Genomic DNA, 17,489 nt, shown 5'->3' with positions numbered 1-17,489 from the left:
TGATGATTGTGTTTCCTTGTTCTAGGTTCACAACTTCCATGCACAACTTCTACTCACGAAGGTAAGGGTAACTCGGTTTTAGAGCGTCATTTGAGTCTTGCCTGCTTTTATCGCACTGCCTGCGTTTGAGATGAAGATGTTTATATTGATTGGCACTGGATTATGATTATTATGCTTGCAATGTTGTATGCTTGCTTATGTTGATTGTTTCTGAGGCTTGTGCCAAATGTTTTCTGAAGGCTTCGGCCGAGTAAACTTATTGAGACGTGTGTCTCCGTTTTCTGAGAGGCTTCGGCCGTTTACTGGTTTTCGTCATTACTGCTTTCAAGTGGATAAGACGTGATTATTGTTGATTGATTTTGGCATATAGGGCTGAACTTAGTGGCAGTGCAGTGGTTGTCGTTCCACATGCCTGTCCCGTCCTTCGAGGCGTTATTAAGTGGCATCCAGTGGTTGTCGTTCCACATGGTCGTCCCGTCTTTTGAGGCGTTATTAAGTGGCATCCAGTGGTTGTCGTTCCACATGGTTGTCCCGTCTTTCGAGGCGCTATTAAGTGGCATCCAGTGGTTGTCGTTCCACATGGTTGTCCCGTCTTTTGAGGCGTTATTAAGTGACATCCAGTGGTTGTCGTTCCACATGGTTGTCCCGTCTTTCGAGGCGTTATTAAGTGGCATCCAGTGGTTGTCGTTCCACATGGTTGTCCTGTCTTTCGATGCGTTATTAAGTGGCATCCAGTGGTTTTCGTTCCACATGGTTGTCCCGTCTTTTGTGGCGTTATTAAGTGGCATTCAGTGGTTGTCGTTCCACATGTCTGTCCCGTCTTTCGAGGCGTTATTAAGTGGCATCCAATGGTTGTCGTTCCACATGGTTGTCCCGTCTTTTGAGGCGTTATTAGTGGCATTCAGTGGTTGTCGTTCCACATGTCTGTCCCGTCTTTCGAGGCGTTATTAAGTGGCATCCAGTGGTTGTCGTTCCACATGGTTGTCCCGTCTTTTGAGGCGTTATTAGTGGCATTCAGTGGTTGTCGTTCCACGTCTGTCCCGTCTTGAGAGACGTTACCGATCGATCCATTTTGGTAGCAACATATAGTTGCATTATAGGGAACTAACACCTGACCCTATGTTGTTGGATTTTAGTTATCGGTTTATTGATATCTGATTTGATGTTACATTGCTGAGGTTATTATTATCTGAGTTAATCTATGTTAAGTTGTTGATATATGAGTTGAGTTATGTTGCTAGTTCATTTACCATGCTAGGTAATTAAATTTGAATAGCATGATTTTCTCTTTTATACATGGTAATTGCATGGAGTTAACCCTTTCTATTTGCTACTTGTTGTTTGGGCGCTTAACGCTATTAGGCGATGGAGATCCTTCCGCCGAGGCTTAGCTGCTCGAGTTGGAGATCGAGTTGTAAGCGGTGGAGTAGAGGTGTGAGAAGCAGCTTTGCTTCTCTTCTTGTGGACTATGTATGAGTCTCCTTTTCTATATGAGAACTCTGTTATTAAAGCCTTGCTTCCGCCACTGTTAAAGTGCGCATGTTTATTCTGAATCTTACTTATGGTGTTGTAAACTATTATTACTATATATCGGGAAACAGGTTATTTAAATAAAGTTATCATGTGTTTCCAACCCTATGGTATTCATTCTCATTTTCAAAAAATACCCTTGGATTTTAGGGATTGCAGAATAGTCCTTAGACTTTGTTAGGTTACTAATGTGACTCCTCAGTTGAGAAACCGGGGTGTAACAGTGATGATGCTGTGATGGAGGAGTTGATGCAATCATGATTACACAAGGCGTTCTGGGCATGAAATTGTTCAGGTGGCACACGGGCATTGGTTGATATAGATGCAAGGTGTGTGGTGATAGCGTGCGGGCATTGGTTGGCATTGATGCAAGGTACGTGGTTATGTCGATGGCTGATGAACTTCCGGAGAAAGCCAACATGGAAGTTGCACCATAGATTTTCAGCAAGGTTTCGGCATGTGGAAATTCTTGGAATGGTTTAGTTCCAAGTGAAGAAAATTCTTGGGATGGTTTAGTTCCAAGTGTAGTGTACTCTTTTATGGTGGAGTATGATAATTTAATTTGTCGGTATATAGACAATGCAAATTATGTTTGTCGGTGAAGACAATGATTGTCGGTATAGACAATGAAGACTGAAGACCATTACAATCAAGGTGGAGATTGTTGGGGTTGATTGCAATGTAAGTCCCACATTGCTAATGAAGGAGAAAAAAGATCAAGTTATGCATCTTGGAGAAGTCCCACATCGCTTAGATTAGTGAGGGGTGGGAGGGTCCAAGACTATATATAGGGATCTCAAGCTCCTTGTTTCAACACACCAAAACACCAAAGATGTAGCACCTGAAAACACTTTAAGTTTGGCTTAATTGCACATTTGGTCCCCCACTTTTACATTTCCCACGATTTTGGTCCCTAACAAAATTTAATTGCATTTTTGGACCCCAACGTTGTTCTCCGTTAGCAAATTTGATCTTCCGTCCAAAAACTTAACAGAATCTGGAAAAAGAATTAATAAAAAATCCAAAAACCCAAAAATATATTATGTTCATCTTTTCTTTCTATATATCTTCATCATCTTATATTTGTGTTTTCTTTTTTTCTCTTATGCTCTTCTTTTAGAGTATTATGAGATGTAGTTCAAATATTTACTTTGGAGAGTGTGGGTGTACTGGAGTTATGGGGTGGTTGAGAATGAAGTCTATGTGTTGTAATAATTTTCACATAGTGTTTATTCTCTGGTTGTCGGTTTTGACAACGGCCGTTGTTTTTTCTCCGGTTTTGGAGTTTCCACGTTATATTCTTGTTTTGTTGATTGCGCTCCTGATTTATTTTTACTTCTTCAGCTGTGTTATTTCCCAACAGGGTTGAGGTTTTTCAGGTGACAATAGGAGACATTAATCCTTAGGTACAAATAGCATGTTAGGTATTGTATGCATTGAAGATATGGTGTATCAAATTGACAAGGTTGGTCCCCGATTCGACCAAGTTGTCAGATTTATGTGGCCCTTTGTTGAGTATGGCTCATAGTGATCAAATGTACTTGAGACCAAGGATGGTCTCCATATAATGCACATGAGGCAATATATGGTTGCTAGAATGTTACGGGAATGACCAGGGGTTATCTAGGAGTATTTATGTAATCTGGATTATTAGTATTCCTACATAAAGGCTTGTAACACTGTAAACCTAGATGTGAGATTGGATCTGAAACCTAATCAATCAAAAGGAGTTACAGTTGCTCTGTAGTGGCAGAGGTAGGTAAATTGGCCGAACTACGGGAACAAGTATCTTGTGTTTTCCATTGCTTGTGATTGTCTGTTTCTCCCTCTAGTGTTCTCTGGTATTCTTCTGGTATACAGGTTGCTGTTCTAACACCCTTTCAACTCAACCAACCATCAGATGATGAATTGAAAGAATCAAAAACCTTATACGAAGATGGTGGAGATGCAGGGAACACGAGGGTTCTATCAACAACCTAATCAATAAGATGAATTAGTTATCCTATGTTGTATTTATGTTTTAATGTTTATCATGTTCCTCATATCCTAGGTGCACTTACTGGTTGTTGTGTTCATGCAGTACTTTGAAATCATGCCCTTATGCTTTTTTCTTCTTCTTATCATTAACTTTTTTCTTTGTAATCCCAACAAGGCAACAACACCACCTGAAATTTCAATTCCTTAACCAGATTTCTCAATTCATCTCATGAGCAACAATCAATTTCAAGACTGTGTTGTCCTAAATCCTAATAGCACTTACATAGCACACAAACTGATTGTTTAACAAGGGAGTTTAAAAATCACATCACCATACATTTCAGTTCACTCAAATGTAGCACATATGTCTGAAATCAAACATTTGCAGGATTGCTCTATTATTCAGCCCCTTATCAACATCTAAAAAAAACTTCAAGCTGTAGATTCTTCCTTTGGCTTCTTCAGGAGGTAAAACAGGCCATCTGTCAAAGCAGCTTTGGATGTCAAAGAAGCTCCCAACAAGTTTAGTCCCTGATAATGTTAACACAATGAAATTAGTCATCTAATTCTCATTAAACTTATTGTCAATCATTAAATTTTCAAGTATTTGATTTGATTCATAAGATAATTAAAATTAGTGAAAAATGGAGAGTTACCTCTGTCTCCCCAATGCTCACTACATGCTCCTCTAAATCATCCAATGGTACATTCAGCTTTTGCAGAAATGAAATGCTAGATGTTTTTGCTAAATGTGTAACTTGAAGATCATCCCACACAACAAATAGTGATGGCCTCCTCACAAATCCCTCAGCGAATTCTCTTGTGCCATCAGGGGACCTTGGCTCAAAAAGTTTCATGTCTACTGGATTGTGGATCAGATTTTTCTTCTTTGAAATTACTCCATTCTTGCTTGTATAGCAGATATTATTTTTAATCACACCAGTGCCATACCAGTAACTAGGAGTTTCATCTTCAAAAAGGTTTAGTGGTTGCCTCCAACAACCAAATTGAGAAGCAACCGGTGGATCCAATAACGGATCAGTGCCTGGAGGTCTTGTGAACAATGAAGGATTGAGATCCTTCAGATCCTTCACACTTTTGTACAAGTTATCCACACATCCCATAGAACAATTTCCATTCAATAGCTTTAGAATTGACCCTAGAGGTGTTGTGAGGAAACTGAATAGAAAGTCAACAAAATCTCCCTCAGTTTCAGCGTACAGTATCTTCTTCCTTGATTTTCCCACGGTTACCTTAAGGTTTATAACAGAGTTATGAATGCACTTTACAATTTTGGGTCCAAGTTTTGGTGAGAAAGTGGTCATTTTCTTAGATTCTTCATTTGCCAAGAATACATCACTGAGAGGAGATTTGGAGGTTAATGCTTGCTTTAGCAAGTCTAGAATCTGAAAAGAAAAATAGAGGTATAGGCACAATAGTTATCAATCAAGGAAACTTTCATATTTAATTTCTTATATTGTTTTCAATGATCTTTCAAACAAGAACCTAAGGTTTATAATACTGTTTTCATAAAACTCTTATTTTATCAAACACATGTTAACTTCCGTTGGTAATGAGTAATGACAGACCATTTCCCCTCGAAATGTTGTGTGTTTGATTCTCGTTGTCCATGTGAGGACTATGTTGATGGGCGACCTGTAAGTGCATATGCAATTGACCTATGGTCCCGGAGGTATGCTATAGACTGTGGTGGCCTATTTAGTCCATGTGACCTGTATATATTTATCTTTTGAATGTTATGTTATTCCTTTTATTTCTATTCAAAAATGTTCTGTTTCTTAGACGTTGTCACATGTATGGCAAACCTTAATTCTGGGAAGATGTATGTTAGGATAAATATTGTGTTCCCTTATTTAGATACTAGTGGTTTTGTTTGGTATAAAATTGCTTCCTATCGTAATAAACCATCTTTAGCATGTCAAATGAATCAAAAGAAATATTACCTCACTCATGCCAACACTTGGAGACATTTCTATCAGCTTGTGGAAGTTCTTGTAGCCAAGTTGAAGAAGATGCCGAACAGAGTTTCCAGGAGAACTTTGAACCACTTTCAAATCATCAAAGATTAAATACATAGTTTCCGCCTTAACAAAAACACCACCTCCATGACCATGATTCTCTTCAGTTGAATCCCCATGCAGCTTCATTTCTTTGTCCATCAATTCCCCACATGAACAACAACTCGCCCCTAAAAAAGTACTCAACAACACATCACTCCCCACACGACAACTACCACACATGAAGTACTTAGTGGGCTCTGCATCATCAATCTTCAGCTTCAGCTTCTGGCAAAGGGCCTCACAAGGATTGCGCGGAGAAAGCAACATTGTCTTGCAGATATGGTTCCAGAAAACCTCAGAACCAAAATTTTCAACACTTTGGTACAGATTGTTGGTGCAACCAATCTCATCTGATGGATGATGTAGCTTCTTCTTTGAGACAAGGCGAATGAGAGTTCCCAATGGAAGGGTGAGAAAGCTGAACAAAATGTCTACGAAGTCACGGTTTGCTTCAGCTAGAACTATACAGTTTCTTTCTTTGTCCACCAACAGTCTCAGAGGGAAATTTGGTTCTTGCTTAGAAGCCATGCAGAATTAAAAAAAAAAACAAAAGGGGAAGAATGGTAAGACTCAAGAATCTCACCAAGAACCCTAGCAGAGCTAACCTAGCAGCAAGAAGAAAAATTACGATAAAGGCAAGTAAATTTGGCTGAAGCCGTTTTCTTTGATAACTGTAAAATAAAGAACAGTACAATACTTATAGCTTGGAAATAAAAACCTACAGAGAATGCCCATATATTGGGCTTAGTCCAATGTTATTTCTTTTAAGTACTCTTAGTAGATAAGGCCCATTGGCTATTTTGATTCTATTACTTTAAAATAAAATCCTTCAAGTGATCAGGTTTCTTTTTCTTTCTCTTGGATTTCCTCTTTTGTTTGTATTTGTGGTGGACCGGCCTAATACAGCTACCAATTCCATTCCCTTGAGACAAAGCCTTGTCCTCAAGGCTTGTAGAAGAAGACGTTGGAATGTCTTCAATTTGAGGAGTCCCACGTGGAAGATTAATTGGCCCTGGAGAGTAGTGGATAGGATTTTCAGATTGTATCTTGAATCTTGAATGGGTCATTGAATTGTGACGTTGGGGTGGGACTAGGAGTGCTACTTTGCTCAACTTGGGTCTTGTCTTTTATGCCAATGGGTCCCGCGTGAGAAACAAGTGGAGGGAATGGGTCTTGAGGAAGGGAGTCTGCCGTTGGCACATGGTATGGCTGTGTATTGAGAGAAGAGTCAATGACTTTGCTTGTCAAAGTACTCTGACCCACATGGGTCTTTAAATGCAAATCTAAAGGCACATTTTCATATACAGTAGATGTAGATGAATTGTTCAAAGCATTATCTTTCTTCTTCAGCCTTGTCTTCTCCAAAACCACATCTAGCTCCATTTCCATTGATGGGTCAAATAAAGATTCTTCACCACCATGGTTAATACCTGCGGTGGCCTTCACACCGGGGTTGGAGCCGCTCGCTGGTGGCTCGAGAGGAGGAGTTGGAGCTTGGTGATAGCCTCCAGTGGCACGCTTCGCCGTTGCTTCCTCCTTAAGAGCGGCAGTTGTTGCTTCAGAGAGCACTGCAGCTGGGTGTAGAGGGTCGCCGGCATCATGTTACGCCGGAACAAAGGCGGTGGTCGCCGGTGGCTAAAAATGAAAAGTTTGCACCTAAAAAGAGGAGAGAAAAGAGAAAGGATAGTGCTTTAAATGAATGCTCCGGAGTGAAAGAAGAAATGGATGACTTAGTTGTCTGTGTGTGTAGTCGTGTATTATCTTTTTCATATCCTACCTGAAGTTACACCTTGGTCAAGTTACAACTTGTGTGAATCTATTTCTTGTTGCATAGCATGACACTGTCTGACATAGATTTGATTGATTATCAGAACTAAAGCATAATGTTTGTACTGTTAGATGCACTAAATAATTGGTGATTGTTGTTGTGAGTTTTGATGTGAACTTTGTGTCTCACTATCCTATTGATTTCAATTTCCCTGGTCTGTTTTCCTTGTTTCTCTTAACTAGTATGCTCATGAACTAATCTTTCTTTGTTGGTTGTGTATCCTATGTTTTGAAAATGCAGGCAATTGATTTGGAATTGATTTATTTTGTGCCTGAGGACAAGCTTTCGTAAGTTTTCGCTTGACGACAAGCTGCCGTTGAGTATAAGGGTGTGATGACCCGAGATTTATAGCTATTTTTCTAGTTTATTTGCATGCATTTTAATGTATTATTTATGATATTTTGGTCATTACAATCAAGGTGGATAGCTTCCGCAGACGGGAGGACCATGGGTGATGTGGTTGAGAGACTCACACTTGAGGGGGAGATTGTTGGAATCAAGTGTTGGAGTCAAGTCTCACATCGGAGAAGTCAAGGTGAGAGGGAGAGTTTATAAGAGATGTGACCCATAAACCTAATGCCTTAAGGTTTTGGGTTAAGATGTGGTGTCCAGGATCTCCTTGGTGTTTCCCTCAGCCTTGCCCCATGGGTCCTCGCCATGACTCTCCCCAACAAGTGGTATCAGAGCTTCCGGTTCGATGGATATCACTTTGTGTGGTATTGCGAAGGTGCTGAAGAAGTGTGACATTGTGAAGTGTTGTTTTGGGAGGTTCTGGAAAGACACCTCTCTTTTCTGGGAACCAACCTGGTGCACGGTTTACAGTCGATCTGCAGCTGCAGCTGTGATGATGCTGTGATGGAGGAGTTGATGCAATCATGATTACACAAGGCGTTCTGGGCATGAAATTGTTCAGGTGGCACACGGGCATTGGTTGATATAGATGCAAGGTGTGTGGTGATAGCGTGCGGGCATTGGTTGGCATTGATGCAAGGTACGTGGTTATGTCGATGGCTGATGAACTTCCGGAGAAAGCCAACATGGAAGTTCCACCATAGATTTTCAGCAAGGTTTCGGCATGTGGAAATTCTTGGAATGGTTTAGTTCCAAGTGAAGAAAATTCTTGGGATGGTTTAGTTTCAAGTGTAGTGTACTCTTTTATGGTGGAGTATGATAATTTAATTTGTCGGTATATAGACAATGCGAATTATGTTTGTCGGTGAAGACAATGATTGTCGGTATAGACAATGAAGATTGAAGACCATGACAATCAAGGTGGAGATTGTTGGGGTTGATTGCAATGTAAGTCCCACATTGCTAATGAAGGAGAAAAAAGATCAAGTTATGCATCTTGGAGAAGTCCCACATCGCTTAGATTAGTGAGGGGTGGGAGGGTCCATGACTATATATAGGGATCTCAAGCTCTTTGTTTCAACACACCAAAACACCAAAGATGTAGCACCTGAAAACACTTTAAGTTTATATTTGTGTTTTCTTTTTTTCTCTTATGCTCTTGTTTTAGAGTATTGTGAGATGTAGTTCAAATATTTACTTTGGAGAGTGTGGGTGTACTGGGGTGGTTGAGAGTGAAGTCTATGTGTTGTAATAATTTTCACATAGTGTTTATTCTCTCGTTGTCGGTTTTGACAACGGCCGTGGTATTTTCCCCGGTTTTGGAGTTTCCACGTTATATTCTTATGTTGTTGATTGCGCTCCTGATTTATTTTTACTTCTTCAGCTGTGTTATTTCCCAACAGGGTTGAGGTTTTTCAGGTGACAATAGGAGACATTAATCCTTAGGTACAAATAGCATGTTAGGTATTGTATGCATTGAAGATATGGTGTATCAAATTGACAAGGTTGGTCCCCGATTCGACCAAGTTGTCAGATTTATGTGGCCCTTTGTTGAGTATGGCTCATAGTGATCAAATGTACTTGAGACCAAGGATGGTCTCCATATAATGCACATGAGGCAATATATGGTTGCTAGAATGTTACGGGAATGACCACGGGTTATCTAGGAGTATTTATGTAATCTGGATTATTAGTATTCCTACATAAAGGCTTGTAACACTGTAAACCTAGATGTGAGATTGGATCTGAAACCTAATCAATCAAAAGGAGTTACAGTTGCTCTGTAGTGGCAGAGGTAGGTAAATTGGCCGAACTACGGGAACAAGTATCTTGTGTTTTCCATTGCTTGTGATTGTCTGTTTCTCCCTCTAGTGTTCTCTGGTATTCTTCTGGTATACAGGTTGCTGTTCTAACACCCTTTCAACTCAACCAACCATCAGATGATGAATTGTATTAGAAATTGGGAGGCCTATACTCAACCACAAAAGCTAGCTCAAGAGTTAAGGTTTGCACAACCATATATAAGCAATTGCTTGACCACATCTCTAGCCAATGTGGGACTCTAACACACCCCCTCACGCCCAGTGTAGAACATCTGGAGCGTGGAATGAAACGGGTGGCCCAAATATGGGAGGTCTCCACAACAAATGGATCTAGGATAGGGGCCCAGGCCCATGGTCAGATAACCATTGGCTCTGATACCATGAAGGAGGCCTAACTTAACCCAAAAGCTAGCTCAAGAGTTAAGGTTTGCACAACCATATATAAGCAATTGCTTGGCCACATCTCTAGCCAATGTGGGACTCTAACAAATTGAAAGAATCAAAAACCTTATACGAGGATGGTGGAGATGCAGGGAACACGAGGGTTCTATCAACAACCTAATCAATAAGATGAATTAGTTATCCTATGTTGTATTTATGTTTTAATGTTTATCATGTTCCTCATATCCTAGGTGCACTTACTGGTTGTAGTGTTCATGCAGTACTTTGAAATCATGCCCTTATGCTTTTTTCTTCTTCTTATCATTAACTTTTTTCTTTGTAATCCCAACAAGGCAACAACACCACCTGAAATTTCAATTCCTTAACCAGATTTCTCAATTCATCTCATGAGCAACAATCAATTTCAAGACTGTGTTGTCCTAAATCCTAATAGCACTTACATAGCACACAAACTGATTGTTTAACAAGGGAGTTTAAAAATCACATCACCATACATTTCAGTTCACTCAAATGTAGCACATATGTCTGAAATCAAACATTTGCAGGATTGCTCTATTATTCAGCCCCTTATCAACATCTAAAAAAAACTTCAAGCTGTAGATTCTTCCTTTGGCTTCTTCAGGAGGTAGAACAGGCCATCTGTCAAAGCAGCTTTGGATGTCAAAGAAGCTCCCAACAAGTTTAGTGCCTGATAATGTTAACACAATGAAATTAGTCATCTAATTCTCATTAAACCTATTGTCAATCATTAAATTTTCAAGTATTTGATTTGATTCATAAGATAATTAAAATTAGTGAAAAATGGAGAGTTACCTCTGTCTCCCCAATGCTCACTACATGCTCCTCTAAATCATCCAATGGTACATTCAGCTTTTGCAGAAATGAAATGCTAGATGTTTTTGCTAAATGTGTAACTTGAAGATCATCCCACACAACAAATAGTGATGGCCTCCTCACAAATCCCTCAGCGAATTCTCTTGTGCCATCAGGGGACCTTGGCTCAAAAAGTTTCATGTCTTCTGGATTGTGGATCAGATTTTTCTTCTTTGAAATTACTCCATTCTTGTTTGCATAGCAGATATTATTTTTAATCACACCAGTGCCATACCAGTAACTAGGACTTTCATCTTCAAAATGGTTTAGTGGTTGCCTCCTACAACCAAATTGAGAAGCAACCGGTGGATCCAATAACGGATCAGTGCCTGGAGGTCTTGTGAACAATGAAGGATTGAGATCCTTTAGATCCTTCACACTTTTGTACAAGTTATCCACACATCCCATAGAACAATTTCCATTCAATAGCTTTAGAATTGACCCTAGAGGTGTTGTGAGGAAACTGAATAGAAAGTCAACAAAATCTCCCTCAGTTTCAGCGTACAGTATCTTCTTCCTTGATTTTCTCACGGTTACCTTAAGGTTTATAACAGAGTTATGAATGCACTTTACAATTTTGGGTCCAAGTTTTGGTGAGAAAGTGGTCATTTTCTTAGATTCTTCATTTGCCAAGAATACATCACTGAGAGGAGATTTGGAGGTTAATGCTTGCTTTAGCAAGCCTAGAATCTGAAAAGAAAAATAGAGGTATAGGCACAATAGTTATCAATCCAGGAAACTTTCATATTTAATTTCTTATATTGTTTTCAATGATCTTTCAAACAAGAACCTAAGGTTTATAATACTGTTTTCATAAAACTCTTATTTTATCAAACACATGTTAACTTCCGTTGGTAATGAGTAATGACAGACCAATTCCCCTCGAAATGTTGTGTGTTTGATTCTCGTTGTCCATGTGAGGACTATGTTGATGGGCGACCTGTAAGTGCATATGCAATTGACCTATGGTCCCGGAGGTATGCTATAGACTGTGGTGGCCTATTTAGTCCATGTGACCTGTATATATTTATCTTTTGAATGTTATGTTATTCCTTTTATTTCTATTCTAAAATGTTCTGTTTCTTAGACGTTGTCACATGTATGGCAAACCTTAATTCTGGGAAGATGTATGTTAGGATAAATATCGTGTTCCCTTATTTAGATACTAGTGTTTTTGTTTGGTATAAAATTGCTTCCTATCGTAATAAACCATCTTTAGCATGTCAAATGAATCAAAAGAAATATTACCTCACTCATGCCAACACTTGGAGACATTTCTATCAGCTTGTGGAAGTTCTTGTAGCCAAGTTGAAGAAGATGCTGAACAGAGTTTCCAGGAGAACTTTGAACCACTTTCAAATCATCAAAGATTAAATACATAGTTTCCCCCTTAACAAAAATACCACCTCCATGACCATGATTCTCTTCAGTTGAATCCCCATGCAGCTTCATTTCTTTGTCCATCAATTTCCCACATGAAAAACAACTTGCCCCAGAAAATGTACTCAACAACACATCACTCCCCACACGACAACTACTACACATGAAGAACTTAGTGGGCTCTGAATCATCAATCTTCAGCTTCAGCTTCTGGCAAAGGGCCTCACAAGGATTGCGCGGAGAAAGCAACATTGTCTTGCAGATATGGTTCCAGAAAACCTCAGAACCAAAATTTTTGACACTTCGGTACAGATTGTTAATGCAACCAGTCTCATCTGATGGATCATGTAGCTTCTTCTTTGACACAAGGCGAATGATAGTTCCCAATGGAAGGGTGAGAAAGCTGAACAAAATGTCTATGAAGTCACCGTTTGCTTCAGCTAGAACTACACAGTTTCTTTCTTTGTCCACCAAGAGTCTCAGAGGGAAATTTGGTTCTTGCTTAGAAGCCATACAGAATAAAAGAAAAACAAAAAGGGAAGAATGATCAGAAGGTTAGTGCAAAGTCTAATATGAAATATCTCTTTTGTGTTGGTTGGTTTTTGGATATGGCATTTGATTCCTGGCAGGGTTATTAATGGTGTGGTTGTTGCAGTTGGAGATCAGTGGAAACTGTGAAGAGAGGAAGGAAATAAGGGTGAAATTTCCTTAATTTGTTGGATTAGTCATAGTTTTTGTTGTTTCTGTGAGAAAAACAGAATGGTCTTGTTTCTTATTGCATCTGTGTTGGAATAGTGAACTGCAAGTAACTTTCCTATTTGTTCTCATGTTGCATGTTTGGGAAGCTTGCATTTAACTCGGTTGATTAAAGTTTAAGGTTTCATAAGAGCTTTGGAAGTGAAGCAGTAGTTTTACCCCATAAATGTCTTCTGAGATGGATTCAAATGCTGCCATGTCTTGCAATCAATCACTAGTAAAATATATCATATTCATGGGAACGGTACTTGTCTTCTAATTTGAAAATGAAAACCATACATAATTTATCTCTTGAATTAGAAATTCAAAATTAAAGTTATATGCAGTTCTAAGCAAAACAAAAAAAAAAAAAATTCGGTACATCGGAAAATTTGCAAAACAAAAATTTGAGAACAAATAAAAGTTTTACACAAGTTTTTATATATTCTATGAACTAATTATTCACTGATTAAACTGATGAATCAGTGAGTCAAGAACCGGGAAAACCGGTCTAAACCGGCCGGTCAACGGTTTGAGAAAAAATTATTTTTAGAATAAATTTTGTCCTTACTATGGGTTAAATCTGGGACCTTGGAGTTCCAAAAAGGTTTGTATTCCACTAGGCCACAAGTTTTATTGGGATAGATTGTGTGTATTTTTATATTTATTATAAGTACATAGTGATTGAGAAAACAAATCTTGCATTCAAGGCACATATTTAACTTAAGTAACAATTTTTAATAATATATGCATATTACTTAACATATATTTGTTTTTATTTATCAAACATTAATATATATTTTATATTATATTTATTTATTATTATTATATAGAAGAAAAATAAATTTACAAGTATGTACATATTAATGACATAAACTAAGTAATAATTTGAGTAAATTTGTAATATTATATTTATTTTATTTTTATATTTAATAAAAAGTATTTTATTATAATTTATCAATAATCTATTCATTATTCACTAAAATAACATATATTATCTATATTCATATATGTAATGTATTATTTATATTACCACGGTCGAACCCCGGTTTGACCCCGGTTCGACCTTTGAACCTTGAACCTGTGCCTCGACCGGTTTGATGACTGGTCCGATTTTCAGAACATTGCTAAAAGAGTATTAGATAGTGAGCATTCATAACATTTTTCATACAGTAACATTTATTAGAGGAAAATGTCCATAATCCAAGGAAATTATTTTCCTCCCAAATATGTCATTGATATACCCGTGCGTTAAACGGGTTTACTTACAATATTTTTAAAAATTATTATAGTTTAATTAAATAAAAATAAAAATATTTTGTTATTATAAATATAAAAAAAATTGTGTTAAAACATTTCAATAAATATTATTATAGTTATTTTTGTATAAATAATTAATACTACTCAAATTTAATTATTGGCATAGAAATAATTTTAACAATTAAAAATTTATTTATTTAATAATATAAAAATTATTAAGTTAATTTGAAATATTTAAATTACGTAAAAAATATTAAGTAATAAGTGTTAATATTTTTACCAGGAAGGTCATTTGTTGTGGCTTAAGAAATTTTGTTACTTTTTAATATTTTAATTTAATCTATTTAATGCAAAGGTTCAAAGTGACATTTACAATTTAATAGGTAGTTGAATAGATTATGGCTAAAGAAATTTTATTATTAAATGTATTAATACAAAAGAAATGTTTTACTATTTAATAATGCATATAATGTAAAGGAGTGCAAAAACACAAGTCTCCTTTATATATATATATATATATATATATATATATATATTTATATTTATTGATTTTTTTCCTCCCAAATATGTAATTGATTGTTATGTTTTCTTTACCTTTCAAAGTGACTATTTTATTTTAAAATAGCTAAATTAATTGGCTTTGCCACTACTGTGAAGATTCACTTTAGGATAAATTAAACTATAATTACTATTGTTAAAGAAATTAAAAGTTCTTTTCAAAAAAAATTAAAAATTAAAAGTTAGTAAAATTTAAAGAACATCATAATTTGTTCTTCACGTGATCATAATTATAATTATCAATGGAAAAATTAATACTTTTTATGGTCTTATGGACTTACTTTACCTTTTAAAATGACTCTCCTACTTAAAAGAAGTTTAATCAAAATTTATCATATGTTGACAAAACTATAAACATTGTTTGTTAACCTCTTTTCTCGCATAGCAGTTCTGCTAGAGTTTCAATTTCTTATGGGCGCCACAACTGCCTTGCTCACCATAGGGTGGGGGCTCCCCATTCTCGATCAACCTTCTATCTCCTTTGTAGAAGCTCCTCATCCTTAGAAATTTTTTCAGTGAATGAAGTGTTCAGTCCTTCTTCCATTTAAATCATGTCACTTATCCATGTATGGTTAATTACCCATACTTTAGAGTTTAACTTTATAAAAAATGGATACTGTTATATCCAAGTTTTGACTCCTAATAGTATATATAATGTCTTATGGCTCTGTGAAATTTTAAAAACAAAACAAATGATGGAGTTGGTTTAGAATCGAAATACCACTAGCTAGTTGCTTGTATTGTAATAAATGCACATTTTAGTTACTATGTATTTGAGGAGAAATTCGTATATATCGTATTGTATATTAATGTCATCTCGTTTGAGTATTTTTTTTCGAATTAAAATGTGTTTCCAAGCTTACAAAAATGTGTTCAGAAAAAGTGATTTTACTTTACAAATAACATTCTTTTTTTAATACTTACTTTTACACACCATTCAGAAATACAAATTAATTCTTTTGAATTTAATTATATCAAACAAAAAGTTATATCAAACTGCATTGTTTCTCAATGTAATTTTATCCAACGATAAATCAAACAGACTCAGTGTTTGGTTTTCTATTCATTCTGACTTACAATTTCAACAAGTTTATAAGTTTGTTAATATCTATTGTATATTTGCACTCAAACAGATTATGTATTCTACTTATGAAAATTATTAGGTATATATCGATTGATTTGCATATGTAGTGTTTGTGAAAAAATTATTGTATCTTGTTATAAGTCATAATGCATGTTAGGATACGCAGTAGAAATATATAAAATCAAATTTTCTTAATTTTTCCTTCCGCCCATTATAATTTTCACTTTATATCGTAATTTTTTATCGTGTATCCAAATATGCTCATAATCTTTGCGACCTCGACCCCCCTCTTATGAAAATCCTAGCTACGCCCCTGGTAATGAGTGCTCGGTACTACGGAAGTAACAAGATTATCTCCTCCTCCTCTTAGATAGAGATTTCTACCCACTGTGGGTTTGTTTCTCTCTTAAGCGAGAGGGTTTTAAACCACTTTGGTTGGGTTTGTTTATTTCCTAAGTGAGAGTTCTCTTTTTATCAGTTTTCTTATTCTACTAGCGTTTTTACCCCGTGCGTTGCACGGTGAATATTGATCTCATTATTTAGGCGCGTAATAATGAATCGACGATCTCGCAAAAATGAGTATTCAACCAAGCAAAATAACAATGAGTATCACACAACTTGCAAAATTTGAAAAAAACATCATATATATTTAATCCTAAATATTTTGTGAAAAACATTTTTTAAATTGTGAAAAACATACTTAAATTAGATGAAAATTTGTTACCCAGAGTTGCAAAACTGGTAAGAGCTATGAGACATAAGAGTTGAAGGTGAATAAAGAGTTAGCAAAAATTATTAGGTTTTACATGAATTATTTTTTATGTAAAATATTTTTCCCCGTGGAAGTTTTTTATAGGATGTGTGTATACATATACGTGTATTAATTAGTCCAGGTACATAGTTCATACAGTATAGTACATACAACCGTATTTCTAATAAACGTTTATACAAACATATAATCGACTTTATTTTTTGATTTTTTGAGGGACGAAAATTTGAAATAAATGACTTTTAAAATTGTTTCCAAAATAAAGTTATTAATGAAATATTTGTAACAACAATATTATCAATTATCGTATCAATTTTCCACAAATTTTGAACTTGATTATTTCAGAATTAGTTTTTATTACAATATACAATTAAGAGCATTTATAATGTCACACAAAATACTACTCCCTCCGTTCCCTATTATAAGTCACATTTTTTGAAAAAAAAATTGTTACAAAATATAAGTCACTTTCTAATATCTAGGAAGCATTAAATAATTTTTTTCAAGTTCACCCTCAAATCTGGTATTTGCTGCTGTGTGTGCTGTACTTGCAGGTTGGCTACCCTTCGTGAGCGCTTTTGGTTTTTGCCCATTGCTATCCCAGATTTCTGTCCCTTCTACTCTCTTGTTGGGGCTCTCGCCGCGCCTTGGTTTTTCTTTGAGTATGGCTACCCATGCTGGTGCTGCTACTTCGTGCTGGACCTGTGTTTTTTATGCTCTGTTCCTATTTTGCTTGTATTTCTTTTCTTTGTAGTGTCTCTTGTCTTGTTCCTACTGTGTTGTACTATTGAACTCACAAGGGAGAGTTGTGTTCCCTTGCTTTTATCCTTTAATATCA

At 36.5% G+C, this 17,489-nt stretch overlaps 2 protein-coding genes across 2 annotated transcripts; both read right to left on the bottom strand.

Annotated features, from left to right (window-relative positions):
• Positions 1-3,681: 3,681 nt before the first annotated feature.
• LOC130749411 (uncharacterized) lies at positions 3,682-6,268 on the bottom strand. Its single transcript, XM_057602766.1, has 3 exons — positions 5,472-6,268; positions 4,164-4,913; positions 3,682-4,038 (listed from the first exon to the last, which is right to left on the bottom strand). The coding sequence occupies exons 1-3, from the start codon at positions 6,114-6,116 to the stop codon at positions 3,940-3,942; spliced, it is 1,494 nt and encodes a 497-aa protein (XP_057458749.1). The 5' UTR covers positions 6,117-6,268; the 3' UTR covers positions 3,682-3,939.
• A 4,056-nt stretch (positions 6,269-10,324) lies between these two features.
• Positions 10,325-13,020, bottom strand: LOC130749412 (uncharacterized). The gene is made up of 3 exons (XM_057602768.1): positions 12,114-13,020; positions 10,806-11,555; positions 10,325-10,680 (listed from the first exon to the last, which is right to left on the bottom strand). Exons 1-3 carry the CDS (start codon positions 12,756-12,758, stop codon positions 10,582-10,584), a joined length of 1,494 nt encoding a protein of 497 aa, XP_057458751.1. The 5' UTR covers positions 12,759-13,020; the 3' UTR covers positions 10,325-10,581.
• Between the last annotated feature and the right edge of the window lie 4,469 nt (positions 13,021-17,489).

The sequence above is a fragment of the Lotus japonicus genome, chromosome 3 (assembly GCF_012489685.1).
Source record: "Lotus japonicus ecotype B-129 chromosome 3, LjGifu_v1.2".
In the NCBI taxonomy this organism is placed as follows: domain Eukaryota; kingdom Viridiplantae; phylum Streptophyta; class Magnoliopsida; order Fabales; family Fabaceae; genus Lotus; species Lotus japonicus.
Note: the sequence above shows the minus strand (reverse complement) of the source record. Positions and strands in the feature narration are given on the sequence as shown.